This window comes from Ornithorhynchus anatinus, chromosome 13, assembly GCF_004115215.2.
Source record: "Ornithorhynchus anatinus isolate Pmale09 chromosome 13, mOrnAna1.pri.v4, whole genome shotgun sequence".
Taxonomy (NCBI): Eukaryota; Metazoa; Chordata; class Mammalia; order Monotremata; family Ornithorhynchidae; genus Ornithorhynchus; species Ornithorhynchus anatinus.
This window is the reverse complement of record NC_041740.1, coordinates 24,175,144-24,194,540: the sequence shown is the minus strand read 5'-3', so window position 1 is coordinate 24,194,540 and position 19,397 is coordinate 24,175,144. Positions and strand designations below refer to the sequence as shown.

The 19,397-nt window shown below is 45.7% G+C and overlaps 1 protein-coding gene across 1 annotated transcript in view; it reads right to left on the bottom strand.

Moving 5' to 3' along the window:
* The window catches only part of SYPL1 (synaptophysin like 1), a 28,788-nt gene that overhangs the window by 8,016 nt on the left and 1,375 nt on the right, over positions 1-19,397 (bottom strand). The window contains exons 2-3 of the mRNA XM_029077920.1: positions 4,667-4,785; positions 68-272 (exon numbers count right to left, since the gene is read on the bottom strand). Coding sequence (XP_028933753.1) covers positions 68-272; positions 4,667-4,785 — 324 coding nt within the window. The remainder of the gene's footprint in view (positions 1-67; positions 273-4,666; positions 4,786-19,397) is intronic.

Genomic DNA, 19,397 nt, shown 5'->3' with positions numbered 1-19,397 from the left:
ATCCCGACAAAATGTACACTTAGCCCCCCTTCTCCATCCCCAAATAGAGAGTGGAAATATAACTTACGATCATCGGCAACTTGCGATTCTCCCGATAAAGGTTCATGTAACCAATATACAGCACGAGGGCAGCCATGCAGTAGAGGAAAACAAAGACTGCAAAAGTTACAAAGAACTGGGCAGAAGAAGAGAAGTCTCCTATCAGAACAAACTTACTCCAGGTTTTGTTACACAGCGTTGCCGGTTCCGAATGAAAGTTGGCATGATTCAACCTGAAAAAGAAGAGAGAACAAGTAGGGTCCCAGAGTTCTTTCAAGTGGCTCTAGGGTTTTCCTCCTCTCTCTCCTACGTAAAAAGGAATTCATAGAACCTGCACCCACCTGGTGAAAAATGATTTTCACTGCACTTTTTTCCCCCTGCAAATCTGCTCCAACTAAAAGAGTCCATCTGAACTCGAGAAAAAGGGATTATGCTTCGGCAAGACGGTTCAAAGGAAATTTCCGAATGAAAGTGATTAAATCCTATACCGTGTGAGGGTGATTAAGTCCTATAATGGGGCTACCGAGCGGAGGGCAACCTCCTTCCCCGGGGATTTTTTACAGTAACTCCAGACGAGGACCTGTCCTGGCGCTTTAGGTTTTCAACTGCTTGAAGACAGTCCAGTCTCTTCCGGCTCTAGATTCTACTAAGGATGTTGAAAGAATTTCAAAATGTATTCACACTGGATGTTTAAGTGCACTTTTTAATAAGGTGGTTAGGTTAGAATGACTCACACTTTTGTATCGTCTGGTCACGTGACGGTCTTCCCGGGCATTCCCCTCCCCCTGCCCGCCTGGGCCCCTGGGAAAGGTACTTCTTGGAACAGGACTTTGGCGGGGGGTGGGGAATAGAGACCTTCATTGTTTGTGCTGAGTGTCCACTAGGAATCTTCCGGGCAGCAGACAGTGAGAAGGTTTCTGGGTTGAACCGAGGGGCTGACGACACCAGTCAAATCAGAAACCAGACTGGGGTCTGCCCTCTCCCTTCGCTGCCCCGAAATCCTGGCTCTCGCCACCTGTTGCAGAATCCCCCCGGGGTCCTCTGGGAACTTGTCAAATGGGAGTGACTCGAAAGCCAAGCTGACGCCCAAGGGGAGCATATGAAATCTGGGGTCCAAATGAAAGGGTGACTTTCGTACTCTCCCCGCCATTCTTATGTGACAAACAGATATGGGGCCATTAGAAGAACAGCGTACAATTTGAGAGTGGGGTCGGGGGCTCTGGAGGACAACCACGTCCTGCCTTCGGCCTGGAACTTCGTCCCTCCTCATATCCGACAGACAAGTGACTCTCCCTGTCCTCAAGGCCTTATTGAAAGCACATCTGCTCCGAGAGGCCTTCCCTCTCCTCCCACTCCCTTCTGTGCCACCCCGACTTGCTCCCTTTATATATCCCCCTCTCCCGGCCCCACATCGCTTATGTACCTATCTGTAATTTATTTATTGCTATTAATGTCAGTCTCCCCCTCTAGACCGTAAGCTCGTTGTGGGAAAGGAATGTGTCCGTTTATTGAAGTATTGTATTCTACCAAGCACTTAGTACAGTGCTGTGCACACATTAAGCATTCAATAGATTTGACTGACTGACGAGCCACTAGGCTGGGGGTCAGGAGGCGGCTGGAACCACGACTCACTAGGTGATTGAGCAAATCAGCCACTCGTTCCCCAGGCCTAAGTTTCCACATCTGTCAAATGTTAGCCAACAACATTTGCCCCTAAATGTCGGCAGGCTAGATCCTTGAGGACGAAATAATGGAAAAGCAATTAATAAGAACACTCACCCCAACTGGCTTTTCTTATTAAAAGGGCTACCGTATTTCAACATACTCTTGAAGGAGAAGGAGGGAAGGGAAGGCAATTAACTCTTGAAAAAGGAGGATGAGTGGGAGCCCTCTGAGCCAGGGCAGGCTTGAGGAGAGATGGTGTCTCTGGGGCTCCGGTGGTGCACCCCTTGCTGCGTGGCCTAGTGGACAGAGTACGGGCCTGAAAGTCAGAAGGACCTGGGTTCTAATCCTGCCACTTGTTTGCTGTGTGACCTTGGACAAGTCACTTTACTTCTCTGGGCCTCAGTTACCTCATCTGCAAAATGGGGATAACGACTGTGAGCCCCATGTGGGAGACGGACTTTGTCCAACCTGATTTTCTTGTATCTCCCCCAGCACTTAGTACAGTGCCTGGCATATAAGCGCTTAATAAATACTACAGTTGTTATTATTATTAAGGCAGCACTCTGGGCAGTTCACGAGTCCACCTCCAGCCAGGGCAAAAGTAGGGCAGGCTGGTAATGGAGGACCAGTAAAAGAAAAAAGGGCCAGATCACCTGGCTCTCCAAGTGGCACCAGTCTCTGTATTCAATGCTGTGGGCCAGGGCCAGGCTGTAGTGGGCCAGGAAGCCGAGAGGCTCCTGGCAGCCCCGTCGGCTCCCGCGGTGAGGTGGCCTGGGTCCAGCCAGGGTGGGCATAACGGGGGAAGCCGGCCCGTGTTCCTGCTGTTCCTGCTCTTTGGTTGGTAGGAATCAGCCTCCGGCCTGGGGACTTGCAGGGGGACGCACTGGGCTGCAGTGTAAGCCGCAGCCTGGCCACCTCCGCAGCTTTGGATGCCTCACTCTGCCTCCACTTCCCACCCCATGCAGAATGAGCCAGGCATTAAACGTGCCCACCTCCCCCGGCCCACACCGAGTCCAGTCCAATACCAGTCAGGTTTGACACTCACCCCTGCCTCCGGCCTTGGCCTGTATCTGACCTAGATGCGTTCAAGGACCGCCCAGAGTCAGAATGGGCACCCTGAAACATGCATCATGATTCACCACCCCCCCCCACCTTCCAAATCCCTATTTTTGACACTTATTTAGGATCTCATTGTAGAATACTTCTGCACATATGATAGTTAATTTTGTTTGGAGATTAATGCTCAAAAAGAAATGTACCTTTTTTATGGCATTTGTTCCCAAGTGCTCACTATGTGCCAGGCCTATACTAAGTGCTGGGGTAGACACAAAGTATTCAGGTTGAATACAGTCCATATCCCACATGGGGTTCATAGTCTTTATTCCCATTTCAGAGTTGAAGTAACTGAGGGCCAGAAAAGTGACTTACCCATGGTCACACAGCAGACAAGTGGCAGAGCCACTTAACAGAAGAAAAAAAAAATCCCCTTCCTCCCGAAAGCCTGTAAAAAGGAATATTCCTGAAAAAAGAAATATGTTCTCTGTTCTTGGGTAAAAAGAAAAAGAATTAGAACTCTTATCCAGTTATTTGCTGACATGGAGCAGAAATGTGACTGCAAGAAGGAAAAAAAAGCCAAACATATATTCTGCCTACAGTTTGGGTCTTCAAATGGAAACAAGAAACCCTGGGACCCATCCTGTTTTGATCCAAAATGTTTCCACATCTGGAAAAGCACAGAGCTTTCGAAAGTGTTTTTCCCTTTAGCATGTGAAGGCCTCACAAAGCAGAGCCCAGTCAGAGACTGCCCTCTTGGAAAGCTCATCTTTGAGTTTTCTCACTATCCAGGGTGACGTCGCTTCTGGCGGACTTAATTCCCTCTCTTCCTGGAGCGTAAACAACTCCAACCTCACAGGCTCAAACCCCCGTTGGGCTCTCCATCTTCCCACCTCCCTGGTCCCCCAACCTCCCCTCCCATGACCACTCTGATGCCCCGGCCACCAGCCTCCCTCATTTCCTCCAAGTCCCGTCGCCTCTTCGCCACCTTCCTCGAGAGCTTGGCAAAGGCAAAGAAGAGCACCATCACAAGGAACTTGGCCTTGCCTTAAAGAGCAGTGTTTATTTTTCTCTCCCTAAAATGTTCCTACAGAAAGGTGACCAGGTAACTCTTGCTTTTTAGGGCTTCAGGGGATCCTAGAGTCCACATCTGGTGATCAGAAAATCTGTTACGATGCGGAAAGCTTGGTTTAAGAACACATACAGAAATGCATGTCTCAAAATTTCATCCAAGATGAAGAGTTTTCCAATGTTCCTGATGCTAAGGCCACAACTGGGCGGAGCATGGCCTAGTGGATAAAGCATGGGACCGGGAGCCAAAAGACCAGGGTTCTAATCCCACCCCCACCACTTGCCTGCTGTGTGACCTTGGGTAAGTCATTTCACTTCCTCTGGGCCTCAGTTTCCCCAAGTGCACAATGGAGATTAGATATCTGTTCTCCCTCCTACTTAACAGTGTGAGCCCTATGTGAGACAGGGATCCTGTCCTATCTGATTAGAACAGTGCTTGACACACAGTAAGCACTTAAATACCATTCAAAAAAAAAAAAAAAAAGCCAATCCCTAGCCTAAGAGGGACCAACATACCAAAAACCTCACTTTGGGAAACACAAGATGAAATATACAAGAAACCGTGCAATTCAACCGATACCCTGCGATTCACTGCAGGCACAGTACGTGTCTATTACCTGTGTTGTACTGTTCCCTCTCGAGAGCTTGGTACAGTGCTCTGCCCACAGTAAGCGCTCAATAAATAACGTCAATGAGAATGCTGTTGACGGTTCCCCAAGAGCCGAAAGATGATAAAATGAGTGAAGGCTGGAGGTCTGGAGGAAGCATCTCAAGAGGAAGGGAAATGGCTGGTGGTGGCAATGGAGATGAAAACCGAAGGGATCGATCCCATACTCACCTGAAAGGATAGGCAAAAGCAGCAGAAACAGACTGATTAACAACGTCTTTACAGGAAACCAAGATTTTGGTTGTGCCATGAAAGCCTCCACAGGTGGCAAAAGCAAAGATGGATGACACCTATTCAAAAGGGAGACAAAAGCCAGATTTTGACCCGTTAGTCTGGTGCAGAAAAAGGCCCTGGGGCTTAAAAAAAAAAAATTAAGCACCTACTAAGTGCCAGGCACTGTACTAAGCACTGGGCTAGACACAAGCTTATTGGGTTGGCCATAGTCCATGTCCCTCATGGGGCTCAGAGTCTTAAGTTCCATTTTACAGGTGAGGTAACTGAGGCCCAGAGAAGTGAAGTGACTTGCCCGAGGTCACAGAGCGAACACGTGGTGGAGCCAGGACTAGAATCCAGATCCTTCTGACTGTGATCAGAAGGCCCAGGCCTGTGCTCTTTCCACTAGGCCACGCTGCCCTTCCCCACTTTTTAAGTATGGTTTTGCCCAATGGATCCCACCGTGGGTCAAACACCCAGATGACCATTTAGGTTAGGCTAACAATGATAAACTATACTCGCACAAAACGTAAACTGTTCTAGGAAACACATATTAATGTTAACAAAGCATTTGAGTTTAAAGACACACTCGGTTCCGCCTCAGAGGTAGTGCCATCTTCCTGTTACGGAAAACTTGCGCTATAGTACCTGCACCTTGACCGGCGATGCCTCGTGAGCTTCCAGATAGGGAATGTTCTTCCGACAGCCCCGGCCAAACCCAGAGCAAAATCCCGTGCTGTGAAAGAGTGGGGTAAACTCGCTGGCTCCCTTCTAGACTGCAAGCTTGTTGTGGGCGGGGAATGTGTCTGCTATATTGTTGTGTGGTACTCTCCCGAGCGCTTAGTACAGTGCTCTGCAGGACGGAGGTTCCCTGGACTCAGAAGGCACAAGAAAACAGCAAGAAAACGTGCCTCTTCGTCATCAGAGGGTTACGATGACTGCACCTACGTGGCCTCCCGAGACCGAGGAGTCTTAGGGAGATGCAGGCTTAGGGCTGTCAGGGTTGGGAGGACGTCCAGGTAACCGACCAGCAGATTTTGGAAGACTTTCAAATTTACACTGAATGTACAATAATCTAGTTCATCAGCACCTAGAGTTCTTTTTCATTTTTCATCCTGACAACCTGGAAGGATAGCAGTTCCTTTTTAAATCGATCTAATCGAGACATTCGTGACCGAAGGCGCTGGCTTCCTTTTTAATAAATACAACCACCAAGTTACAAGGACTCTGAAAAGGCTCACTTTGGGAGTGAAGTGTGAAGTTAGAAAACAGTGGCCGTTAGACCACAGGAAGGGGAAGGTTAGGGGTCAAAATTAAACAAGAGGTCCCCAAACTGGAGGCTGTAGCCCCAAAGGGCTTTGTGAAAGGAGAGGTTACCAATTAGACCAATGTGAAAATGCTGCTAAATCAAATTTTTAAAAGATTATATAATGATAGCTATCTAACGTAATAACTTTCAAAAATTAATTTAACCATTTTCATGGTTGTAGAATTCTTAAACCACAACATTATATAAATTTGTATTGAGCTAAGAATGTTGTTTTTTTTTCAAAAATAAGACTTCCTGAGAAATAGCATTTCAAACAAGATAAGTCTATTGCTGCTGAAAATTTCTTTCTACATGAACAGTCAAAATGGAGCAAGTAACCACCTGCAAAACTGGGACCATAACAACAACAACGACGACAACAATAACAACAGTAATTGTGGTTATTTAAGTGTTTAATATGTGCCTAGCACTACTTGGCTAGATGCAATAAACCAGGTCAGATGGAGTCCCCATCCCACATGAGGCTCCCAGTCTAAATAGGAAGGAGAACAGGTATCGAACCCCATTTTACAGGTAAATAAACTCAACCACAGAGAAGTGAAGCAACGTGCCCAAGGTCACCCAGCAGGTAAATGGAGGAGTCAGGATCATAACCCAGATCCCCCAACTCTTGGTCTGTGATCTTTCCACTAGGTTACACTGCTTCTCATCTTGCCTACACAATTCCATCAGGTTCTTGCATTATCCGCAAAGGTAAGTTACAAATACTTGAATCTGTCCCATGCAAGATGTGCAAGGCCTACTCCTTGCTTCCCATTTGGTACTTGCAAAACCTTCTATTCCTGTGAACTAAATGCCAGAAATTGGTCAAAAGGTGCAAACTAAAAAATGTTATCCTAAATCAAACCTACTTGTGACAAACTAGCACCTACTTGTAACAAACATTACTAAATATTCTCTACGTTGTCGGAGAATAAGGCACCCTTAGAGGAAAAACAAGTTGGATCCTCTGGACTCCCTAGACTGAGTGGATGGAAAAATCACAAGAAGCGCTCTAATGGGTAGCGCGGGCTTGGAAGTAAGAAGGATCCGGGTTCTAATCCTGGATCCGTCACTTGTCCGCTGGGTGACCTTGGGCAAGTCACTTCACTTCTCTGCGCCTCAGCTACCTCATCCGGAAAATGGGGATTAAGACTGTGAGCCCCATGTGGGTCATGGACTGTGTCTAACCTGATTACTTTGTATCTACCTCAGGGCTTAGAACAATGCCTGGCACTTAGTGAGTCTTTAACAAATACTATTAAAAAAAAAATCCCGGAGGGGGACGCCACCACTTTGTGGCTGTGTACTTTCTTGGGAAGCAGCGTGGCTCAGTGGAAAGAGCACGGGCTTGGGGGTCAAAGTTCATGGGTTCAAATCCCTGCTCTGCCACTTGTCAGTTGTGTGACTGTGGGCAAGTCACTGAACTTCTCTGTGCTCCAGTTCCCTCATCTGCAAAATGGGGATTAAGACTGTGAGCCTCATGTGGGACAACCTGATTACCCTGTATCTACCACAGCACTTACAACAGTGCTCTGCACATAGTAGGCACTTAACAAACACCAACATTATTATTATTATTTTATAGCCTCAAAGGACTGAGCTTTTTGCATCAACGAGTAGACATGTGGTACATGTGGGCATTTTGGGAGTGAAGCATCCCTACAACCTTTGAAACGAATCTCCCAATTCCACTGCTCCCGGATGGGTCCGCTCTAAGAACGGATGAGCCCCAGATGATAAAGCAGCTCTGATAAACTCTCGGAGGTCAGGCATTCTTTAGCTTTTTTCAAAAAATGGGCAAATGCAACAACCCCTGGGGAAAATGAAGCCACAAAAAAACCAGATGCCACTGGTTGGTTGTCAATAACTGCGAGGTAAAGGAGGAGGTCCACAGTAAGAGACAGCCCTGGGCCACGCTCATGTAAACCACCTGGGGACGGTTCTCTGGTCAGGCTTTTTTTGGATAAAGTTCTCACCAAGTCCTCTCGACTGAGCGCTCCTTGCGGGCAGGGAATGTGTCTCCTCAGAGCTCAATAGAGTGCTTTGCACACAGCAAGCGAGTACAACAGACTTGGGTGAGAAGCAACATGGCTTAGTGGCTAGAACACAGGCCTAAAAGTCAGAAGGGCCTGGGTTTTAATTCTGGCTCTGCCACGTGTCTGCTGTGTAACCTTGGGCAAGTCACTTCACTTCTCTAAGCCTCAGTTCCTTCATCTGTAAAATGGGGATTAAGAGTGTGAGCCCCATGTGGGACAGGGACCGTGTCCAACCTGATGAACTTGTATCAACCCCAGCACTTAGAACAGGGGTTAGCAGACAAACGAAATTACAGACAGGGGTCGTGTGCATAAACCTGAGCAATCTACAGAATTTCCTGTGCAGTAAAACTTGAAATCAGCACAGTCTTCCCGACAACCTCTTCCCCCCAACCTTCTCCAGGGAGACCTCTGCCCTCTCTGTTCCTCTGTATGCTGACAGAGGGGCACACCTTGGACCTTGGACAGAGGAGCAGCGTGGCTCAGTGGAAAGAGCCCGGGCTTTGGAGTCAGAGGTCATGAGTTCGAATCCCAGCTCTGCCACTTGTCAGCTGTGTGACTTTGGGCAAGTCACTTCACTTCTCTGTGCCTCAGTTACCTCATCTGTAAAATGGGGATTAAGAGTGTGAGCCCCACATGGGACATCCTGATTCCCGTGTCTACCCCAGCGCTTAGAACAGTGCTCAGCACATAGTAAGCGCTTAACAAATACCAACATTATTATTCCTCCTGTATACCCCTCCTTGCAGCCTTTCCGCTGGGGCAGACCTGGCTCCCAACAGATACCAAGTGGCCTGCTCTCTGGCTCCCCAGCTGAACCCCCAAACCTGTTCGGTCTCCTCCCCGCCCCCCGCCTCCCCAACTGCTGCTGTTCTGGGTCTTTTCGGGGGGAGGAGGAGAGAAGTATAAAGGGCTCAGAAGGCTGTTACTAGGTGAAAAACTGTGACGTAGCTGACAAATCCAATCTGAAGCCTACGGTTTCATTGCAAAACACAGCCAGGTTTACAGTGATAACAACAGTGATGGTAGTTGTTAAGCGTTTACTACGTGCCAGGCACTGTACTAAGCGCTGGGGTGGATACAAGCAAATTGGGTTGGACACAGTCCCTGTCCCAAGTGGGGCTCGGTCTCAATCCCCATTTTCCAGATGAGGGAACTGAGGCCCAAAGAAGTGAAGTGACTTGCTCAAGGTCACACAGCAGACAAGTGGCAGAGTCGGGATGAGAACCCATGACTTTCTGACTCTCAGGCCCATACTCTATCCACTACACCATGCTGCTTCTCTTAAAAAAACCTGCCCCACTAATCCCTCAATAAATACGATGGATTGACTGGCCCACAGATTATTTTTTTCAGGAACTTTAGCTAGACAAACTGAGAAAAAAAAAATATTTTTGCTTGGAAAGGGAGAAGTAGGGCACAGATAAAATTTAGGTGCTTCCCAAACAGGTCAAAGGAATAGAATGCTTTAAAAAGATACCTATTAGCTGTCTCAAAGAATTAAACTCCAAGTAGCCACGTTTCTTCCACCCAGTCATGTTTCCTATAGCCCTGGAGCAGGAATTAGAACCAACTACAGGCACGATTAATTTGAACTGCACAGCTCCAAGACACAATCATTCTAACAATGGAAAATCATCGTGCACTCCGTATTTTAACATTAAGCTGCTACTGGCTCAATTACTGCTCCCTTCCAAACAGATTCCGTCACTTGGCTTATTCTTTAAAATAGCTTTTATATTCCCCCCTGCCCCCCGGCCCCCCACCCCGCTCTGACCAAGAAATTCATTTTTAACTCCAACTTCAAAGTTGACCAAATTCTGATTCCCAGAAAAGTCTGGAAAAAATAATGATCTTTTATTTACTTACATTTCTGAGAGTTCCTGACAACTTTGAGACAACCCAAAGATGGATCTGGAGGTGGGGGATGGGGAAAGGAAGGAAATGACGTTTAGGGGAATCAATAGTTGAGCCCAAGATCTGTCTTCTTTTTGGAACAATGTTATAGTGAAAACCCAGGTGGGATATCCCTGCTTTTAACTAAAATAGTACAAATTATCTACTTTCTTTGGCATTAGTTGTCACACATCCACCCCTTCTTTGAAAGGCTCCAATAGCAAGCTGACTCCTAATTCTAATAAAAGATCAAGGATTTAGTAGGTCAAACTAATCAGTTACCGACACAGGCAGCTGGATGTTTCAAAGAATAGCGTAATGGATGCCCTTCCCCTCTAGTAATGCACTATGCACCCTGGCCATGAATCCACCCACAACCTTCTTGAACTGGCTATTTGTGACCTGCATCACTTTCTACACTACTGAATTCTCCGTTCAATGACTGCTTTCCTTTGTTTACTTTGATTCTGGACCTTTGGAGAAGTAGAATGGCCTAGCGGAAAGGGCACGGGCCTGAGAGTCAGAAATCCTAGGTGCCAATCCCAGTTCTGCCAACTCCTTGCTATGGGCTCTTGGGCAACTCACTTAACTTCTCTATGCCTCATTTCTCCTGTTCTCCCGCCTATTTAGACCGGGAGCCCCATGTAGGACGGGGACTGTGTCCAACCTGATTAACTTGTATTCATCCCAGCGCTTGGAAAAGTGTTTGAACCATACTAGGCTTTTATCAAATACCTTAAAAAACATTAACAGTTAGAAGTCAGCTTGGGAGGACTATGAGAACTATGGGTTAAGTGATACGAAGAGCAGAAAATGACCATCGCAGCCCACTTGATCTTCGACAACTTCATCATTCTCACCAGGAATCTCGGGTTGAGATTCCAAACAAATTAATTCAGTAAGTTCTGTTCAAGGATCCCCATCCTTCTTATTTATTTTTGCCCTACCAATGAAAACCACGTGGGCCCAAGCCGGTCTCTCTCTCCTCTCTGAGCAGTGGCAAAACAAGGGGGGGGGGGGGGAGGGGGGCAGGGCGGCAGATGACAAGAGTCATTGCTCCAGATGCAACCCTTGACTTCCTAGTTTCTGGGTCCCTGACTGCCCACCCCGGGGCTCTCAGGGAAGGGGGCTACTACCTCCCTATTCGATTAAATGAATGAATCAAGCTGCAAAATAATCAAGGTGAAATCAAAACACCATTAAGGGATGAAGCACCATTAAGAGGGTCCTCCTAGAATAAATATGCCGACTGTCTGGTGGTGCAGTTGAAAGAGTGTGGGAAATAACAGATCAGGGTTCTGGGCCCGGTTCTTCCCGCTGTTGGCTAAGGTGAGTAAAAATCGCCCCCGCACCTTCTCGCTCGTTGGGCCCCATGCCTCGGTCCGAACAGGATTGGAAGCAATTAGAGACTCGGCATGGTGCTGCCCAAACCGTCATCACTATAATTATGTACCCTGAGTAGGTTCCTGATCCTCAAATCCCAGAACACTGGTTCTGAGGGAAGACTCCATCACCATTAATAGTGGACCCCCCCCCACCCCACAAAAATAATCCACAGTATATGAATGTGCAGAATGTTTTATGGTATTCATTGGTAGTGGTTGGGGCTGAAGTGGGGCATAAGTGGCCACTGGAAGTGGCAAGAGCTTCTTGCTTATGTGGGGCACTACTTATCTAATAATGTTGGTATTTGTTAAGCGCTTACTATGTGCAGAGCACTGTTCTAAGCGCTGGGGTAGACACAGGGGAATCAGGTTGTCCCACGTGGGGCTCACAGTCTTAATCCCCATTTTACAGTTGAGGGAACTGAGGCACCGAGAAGTTAAGTGACTTGCCCACAGTCACACAGCTGACAAGTGGCAGAGCTGGGATTCGAACTCATGACCTCTGACTCCAAAGCCCATGCTCCTTCCACTGAGCCACGCTGCTTCTCTACTTGGACACTTACTGAGAGCCATTCACAGGGCTGTGCTGTAGTCTCCCAAGTGCTCAGTACAGTCCTCCGCCATTGATTAACCTCTGATCCTTAGTCAAGCCTCCTTAAAGAACAGCATTTTCAACATTTCTATGCCAATGAAGATATGATCAGTGCTAAGGTGACAAAATTGAAGGAACTCAATTAAATCCCCTATCATAACTAAGGGTAAATCAAGATTCGCTTTTTTTTTTTTAATGGCTTACCAATTCAGTCAGATTAGTGACGGAATGAAATAGCACTGTTCGATATGCCACTCTCCCATGGCTCAACAGGCTTTCTGGTGTTTCTCCCAGCGTGGCTTAGTGGAAAGATCATGGGCTTGGGAGTCAGATGTCGTGCGGTATAATCCCAGCTCCGCCACTTGTCAGCTGTGTGACTTTGGGCAAGTCACTTAACTTCTCTGGGCCTCAGTTACCTCATCTGTAAAATGGGGATTAAGACTGTGAGCCTCATGTGGGACAACCTGATTACTCTGTATCTACTCCAGCGCTTAGAACAGTGCTTGGCACAAAGTAAATATTAAACAAATACCATTATCATTATTATTATTATTCCAAGAGGTGAGGAGGAGATTTTGGGAAGCTCAGACCCGGTGGTTTTGATTTTATCAACAAAGTATTTGGCAAGGGCATCAGGAGCAAGGGAGGGTGGGAGGCGAAAGGCGCTGAGGGGTTTCAGGAAGGAGTGGAAGGTTGGGAGCAATGGACGTGGGTGTCGAGAAGGGAGAAGTAATGTTGCTGAGCATAGGAGAGGGCAGAATTACAGGTGGGGAGGATGCATCTGAAATGCCGGCAGTCAGTCCGGTACCTGGATTTCCGCCAACAGCACTCCACGGCACCAGGGCAGGAGCGGAGGAGGTTTGCTGTGGAAGTGATCTGGATGGTTGTGAGATCGATAGAAGGATGGGGAAGAGAAGTGACACATATGAGGCTGAATTGTACATAAAGAGAGGGAAGATTGGGTAGCGAGTCCAAATGAGGTGCCGATGACCCGAGAGAGGAGGCCATCCATCTTCGGCCTATCCAACGCTCAACTGCCTGGATTTCCTTCCTTAAATGCAATTCAGATTGGTTATCTATTTCTCTCTGAGGAAAGAGAAACTCCTGACCACTGACTTTTAAAGAACTCCATCAAATTTCTCCCTATCCATGCATCCATGATATTTATTGAGCTCTTATTGGGAGCAGAGCAAGGTTGCCATTGTTTTTACGAGATGTTCTTCCCCTTGACTCTATTTATTGCCATTGTTCTTGTCTGTCCATCTCCCCCGATTAGACTGTAAGCCCGTCAAACAGCAGGGACTGTCTCTATCTGTTGCCGACTTGTTCATCCCAAGCGCTTAGTACAGTGCTCTGCACATAGTAAGCGCTCAATAAATATTATTGAATGAATGAATACTAAATACTTTGGAGAGTACAAGTAGACATGATACATGCCCTCAAGGAGTTTACAATCTAGTGGGAGATACACAGTTGAAATAAATTACAGAGAGGGTAGATCGGAGAGTATAAGGATATATACATAAGTGCTGTGGATCTGATGATTAACAAAGGGTTTTAGGGGTACAAACCAAAGCGCACAGGTGACACTGAATGGAGAGCAAAACGGATGGAGGAAAGAGAGGCTAATCAAGAAAGTTTCTTTGAAGGCCGGGAGAGTGGTGATCTGCCAGATTATCGGGGCTTTAAATGCCTACTGTGTGTGTGCACAAGCACTGTTCTAGGCATCAGGGTAGATATGAGGGAATCAGGTCGGACACAGTCCCTGTCCCATATGGGGCTCACAGTTTAAGTAAGAGGAAGAACAGATAGTGAGTGGATCTCCATTTTAGAGATGAGAAGACTGAGGCACCTAGAAGTTAGGTGACTTGGCCCAGATCACCCAGCAGCCAAGGAGCCCATCCGGGATAAAGGGGAGGGAGTTATGGGCCAGAGAAAGGATATGAGTAAGGGGTTTCCTGTCACACCCCAACTTGCATTCATTCATTCATTCATTCATTCATTCATTCATTCATATTTATTAAGTACTTACAGTATGCAGAGCACTGTACTAAACGCTTGGGAAAATACACTACTACAATAGTGACAATCCCAGCCCACAACCAATTCACAGTCTAGAGCCAACAGCCTCAAGCAAACAGAACAGTATTTCACACCTGATTCTCCCATTTCCAACCCAACATTCTCTGCTAGATGTGCTGGGTCACATCCCTCCCCAACTTCCTAAAAAAGCCGCCACCTCCCTTGGCAGCCACTGTCCACAGTCCTGTCACCCCATGGGTCACCTGGTGCATGGCCGTCGTCTTCTCCCCTTGCTGGGGCTCAGCACCAAATACTAAAATACTATTAAGAGAACTGGGGAGGCCGCAGAGTCGGCTGTAAGCACCGAGTCACAGGGATCTGCTGATTTGCTGGTGGCAGAAGCAGGACGCTCACGGGCCTCCAGAGATGTGAGCCTTTCATGTTAAAGAATAACACAACAATGACCCTTAAATTGGTCCAGCTACTGAAATCAAAGGCACAATCTGTTTCTGACCACTAATAAATTAAGGACAGAGAGTTCATTCTACAGTTTCAATTTCCAGACGGTTCTTGAATGCTTTCATCCCCACCATTATCTTAAAACCTAAAAAAAAAGGTGTTTTTTTAAAAATCCTGGTTGATCTTTGCGATTAATGACGAAAGGACCACTTAGGTAGTAGTCCTTACAAACCTCATTTCTAAAAATATCAAATGTCGATTTTTTTTTAATTGCTTTATTGAATGTGTGTAATCATTACCACAGAAATAAATACTCCTGACTCGCAGATCAGTAGATTTAGAAAATTTTTAAATGGGGAGAAATAACCAACCCACAATCCATAAGAATCAGTCAGAAAGTGAAACCGACTACAGCTACAGCACATGATTCAACAGATTACATTACAGGAAAACATAGTTGGGATCCATTTTCCTCTAGACTTCCAGGATAGAAATACAGGAACCGACCCAACGCTTTGGAAAAAGTAACATGAAATTCCTTCACACTCTAAATACTTTAATGATAAAAGTCACCAAACCATTGTTTAATTTTTAAGTAATCCAATAATATATCTAATATTACTTAGGGAGGTGGAATACGATTGTGAGTTTGCAGGAAGCCGCAGAAGACGCTTATTCTGTCGACTGTGGTAGCGGTTTTCAACTTTAGTGAAGAATGTGTCGAGATTTCATTCAAAAGTATATCGTGGCAAGGGGCACTCCTCCTAAGCACCTTCTGACCACTTTGAGCTCCTCTCTCCATTAAGATCTTCCTTAATCAGAGTCAGAAATTCAACAGCTTTCCTGGAGATCAAGGCAAGAATTTGAATCCCCTGATTTTGCTGGAGATGCCGTAAACTATTACTTCTTCATCCGTTTTGGCATCATACAATGATGCTCTGGACTCTACAAGTCTGGCGAGGGCCTCAGATAGCAATTCCTCCGAATGGGATATGATTTTCATTAACATCTCCCTCCCCTGTTTCCAAATAATGCCACCTCCCAGGTGTAACAACTTCTATGACTAAATCTACTCAGGGGGCAGCTTCAATGTCTTGAAAATCTGACACGCCATGAGCTTCCTCCAAGATCTGGTTCACCATCGGTTGCTTCACTGCAGCCTAGGTGGAGGGGAGGCGGGAGTTAGGGAGACTGATTTACCCGTAGCCCTCAGCTTGAGTTTGGGGCAGGTGAGGTGGATGGGTCAGGTAGAGTGTTTATATGGCTGTGTTCTGTGGCTCTTGCCTAAACTGACTGAAATACAGAAACGTTTGGATAGTTTTGCCCACAAAGTTTTGGATTTTTTTGTTTAAGCCTAGGTCCGGTGGGATAGAGGAGAGGATTTATGAGCTAGAATATCTGCTCGCTAAAACCCCATCATTCCTTCAGAACACTGATGGTGACCCACCTTCCTCTACGGATATGCCAACCATGCCCAACCCAAGTAAACGGTCTAGAAAGCTACGATAAACAAAAAACCAATCAAATGACCACCACATGTCCACCCAAACTCTCTAACTGCCTTTAGTTCCTTGCCCATCACACACTTTGGAACCAAGTCACAGAAAACAAAACTACAGAAAGGTATCCAGACAACCATATCTGTGCTTTTCAGTTTCTCTTACAAAAACTATCTCAATGCCTGACTTCAAGGCATTCTTGACCTTGTAACCAAGGCATCCCGTCACAGCCCACACTATGGAGACAGCAACCAAAGTCCATACGGCATGACTGCCTCCAGGCCACTTACAGCAAACTTCGGGGACGGAAATGCTCCATACCAGCCTTTATAGATGGGCAGTGCCCAGTTGCCCGACCATGAAGAATGGCAAGGCCAAGCTTGGGACATTCCTCATTGGAAATCTGGCCCATGTAGGGACAGAGGTAAATCCAAATTAAAATCCTCTTCATACTTCAAATGTTTCCCAGTCCCAGCTCTGAAGGCTTTCCAGTTCCCTTCATCTTCACCTCCATCAATCAACTCCCCCAAGAGCTGAGGAAATAAAATTAGCACCCAATTCTGTGGGCACAGTAACTATGCTTTTCTAAACCAATACAAATTGGTTAATATGTGTTGTTCTGTGTACGGGTGGGTGAGTGGTGGGGGGGGGGTGCGGAGAGAACTTATCATATGCACATCTAAAATCTGGAGCCCAAGATGCAGTCAAGCAAAGGTGCTAAAAATGTCAGATGGTATGAAGGAGTTTATAGCCCACTTTACAGCAAACCAAGACAAAAATATGAGAAATGTTTAGCAATTTACTTATTACTTCATTTCCCCAGTGATTGGGAAAAACAGAATTTTAACTTGAGAAAAAGCAAACCTACTTGAGAAGAAGGTTAGAACACATGTGTATACACATACACAAAGCTTACAGAATTAAACCATTAGGCTAGAAAATAATATGCTGCTACCTCAGAATTGGGTGGTTATTTTATTTCCCCAGTGTGAGTTTATGGAAACTTTTGTCTCTCTCTCTCTCTCACGTATCCACAAATACCCGATGCAAACGAGAAACCAAACCAACTGTTCAAGTGGTTAAAAGTCTGGTTCCTGCTGTGATGAAATATGATAATTTGGCACCCAAACTGGGCCAAAAGACACTTCAAGTGAAAGATGAGCTCCCTGTGGGGCAGAGACTGGGTCTGAGGGAATTATCCTTATCTATCCAAGCAGTGAATATAGTTTGGGGCATGTAATCAGCTCTTAATAAATATCAGAGGTGTTGCATATCAAACTTCAGGATGAAGGAATCTGTGGCATACTCTGTAATAAAGATAAAAATCTCACCCTTTTAGCAATTAACTAAAATTTCCTTAGTGACTAGGAAAAAACACTTTAAACTTTAGAAGGAAAGCAAAACCAGCACGGATAAGAATGTGACATTGTAGGGGTTAAATACCTACCTCATATGGAGAAAATGCTTCATAATAAAAATCTAAAATATCGATGTTTGTTGCTGACACAACTAGCAACAGCAATAACAGTCTCTAAAAGACTAATTTCTTCTCAGGCTTCTAATATGGGACTTGGAGGGAAGGGCCAAGGCAAGGTCCCAATCATCATTCTTTTCAACATCACATTTAAAAATCCACAAACATCCCAAAACCCACATTTCAACAGAGAGGCAAAAGTTAACACGTTTGTACTCTCTGGCAAATTTCAACAACATACACCTGACCTGCCCGGCTTCATGCTCGCTCTCTCTTCCCTCCTTCCCACCCTACTCCCTCCCTCCCTCCCTCCCATTCTATTTAGAACCTGTTTTAGGTATATTAAACCCTGTGTTATGGTTACAGTTTGTTCAGATTAATGGCCCCAATGGTCCTTTTGTCCCGAGGACTGCTGACATTGTGACCCTCTGAATTGCTCCAAACTCCTACACAGACCTAAATTCAACACCAGCTCCACTTCATCTTCAAAATGGATTGCGTGGCAAGACATACTCCAAATTTTATGATTTTTTTTTTTAACACACTAGGAAGATTTCAATAGGATACATTTTAAGATGTCACACTTGCTCACAACACCACATCCTCCGACAATACTACTCTCTTCACCAATTTCATAATCTCCATTGTTGTACAATGAAATCTTTCATGTTGCCAGGATCAGGCAATTTTGTTTTTTACAATCCAAAATAGGAAAAAGCACATCTTTCTTTAACAGAGCAGCTGTTAGTAGCCACTAGCTCTCCCACAAACATCCATGGGCAGCCAGCAGTGGAGTGCCTTTTAGACATTCAACAGTTTAAGAGATTTAAAGACATTGGAGCTTTTTTTCTCCTTTAAAAGGAGACAACAGTTGGACAACGGTGAAACTTCTATGCGTGCTGTAATACATTAGCATTTATACAATACTTCAAATTCTTAAGACTGAGGATTGTAAATAAATAATATTTATATGGTAAAAAAAAAAAATTCTATTCTTTTCCTGGTCAAGTCTCCCTATGGTCCCAAAAATGCTGATTGGAAATCCAACCTTACAGCTTATTATAAAGAGCTTTATTTTCCTATTCCACCTGAGATTAAGCTAAATACCATTATTTTTCTGACGGTGCTTTCCTTTCTGATATAGGCTATAGAGCTGCTGCAAGAATGGATTTCTTCTGAGCCTAGAGGCTTGAAAAACGATGAGTACAGAGGATTGGGAGAGATAAATACCAATCCTTTGAAGCCACGCCTAAAAATCAACGTTACCATTTTAGAATTTAAAAAAAAGTCAGCTGCAAACTGATGCCTGCACAGTTCCGCCTGAATTGGCAACAAAATTATTTGGAAACGATATGCAAACGACGCCCAGGGTTGGTCTTCCAAGCATTTAGACCGGGTCCAGGCCACGTCGTAGTTATCCCGACATGCATCTTTTTGCACCACTTTGCGACTGCAAAGTTAATATTCAGAAGCAGTGTGGCCTGGTGCAAAGCGCAAGGAGCAGGGTTCCAGTCCCTTCTTGTCACATTTGCACGCTATGTGACCTTGGGCAAGACACTTCCCTTTTCTGGTCCTCAATGACCTCATCTGTACAATGGGGATTTGTTGTGCATACCCCAGCATTTAGTAAAGTGCCTGACATAGAGTAAACGCTTAATGAACCCCATAAAACAAACTAAACAACACCGACTTGGATTGGGGGAGATTGGTGGGTAGTTTCCCAGTGGGGGAAAGTAGCGTGTTTTAGTGGCAAGAGCCCAGGCTTGGGAGTCGGGGGACATGGGTGGTAATCCTGGCTTTGCCAGTTGTCCACTGTGTGACTTTGGGCAACTCGCTTCACTCTTCTATGCCTCAGTTCCCTCATCAGCAAAACGGGTATTAAGACTGTGAGCCCCCACGTGGGGCAAGCTGATTACCTGGCATCCACCGTGGTATTTAGAACTGTGCTTGGCACATAGTAAGTGCTTAACAAATATCATCATCATATTATTTCACTTCTCTGGGCCTCAGTTCC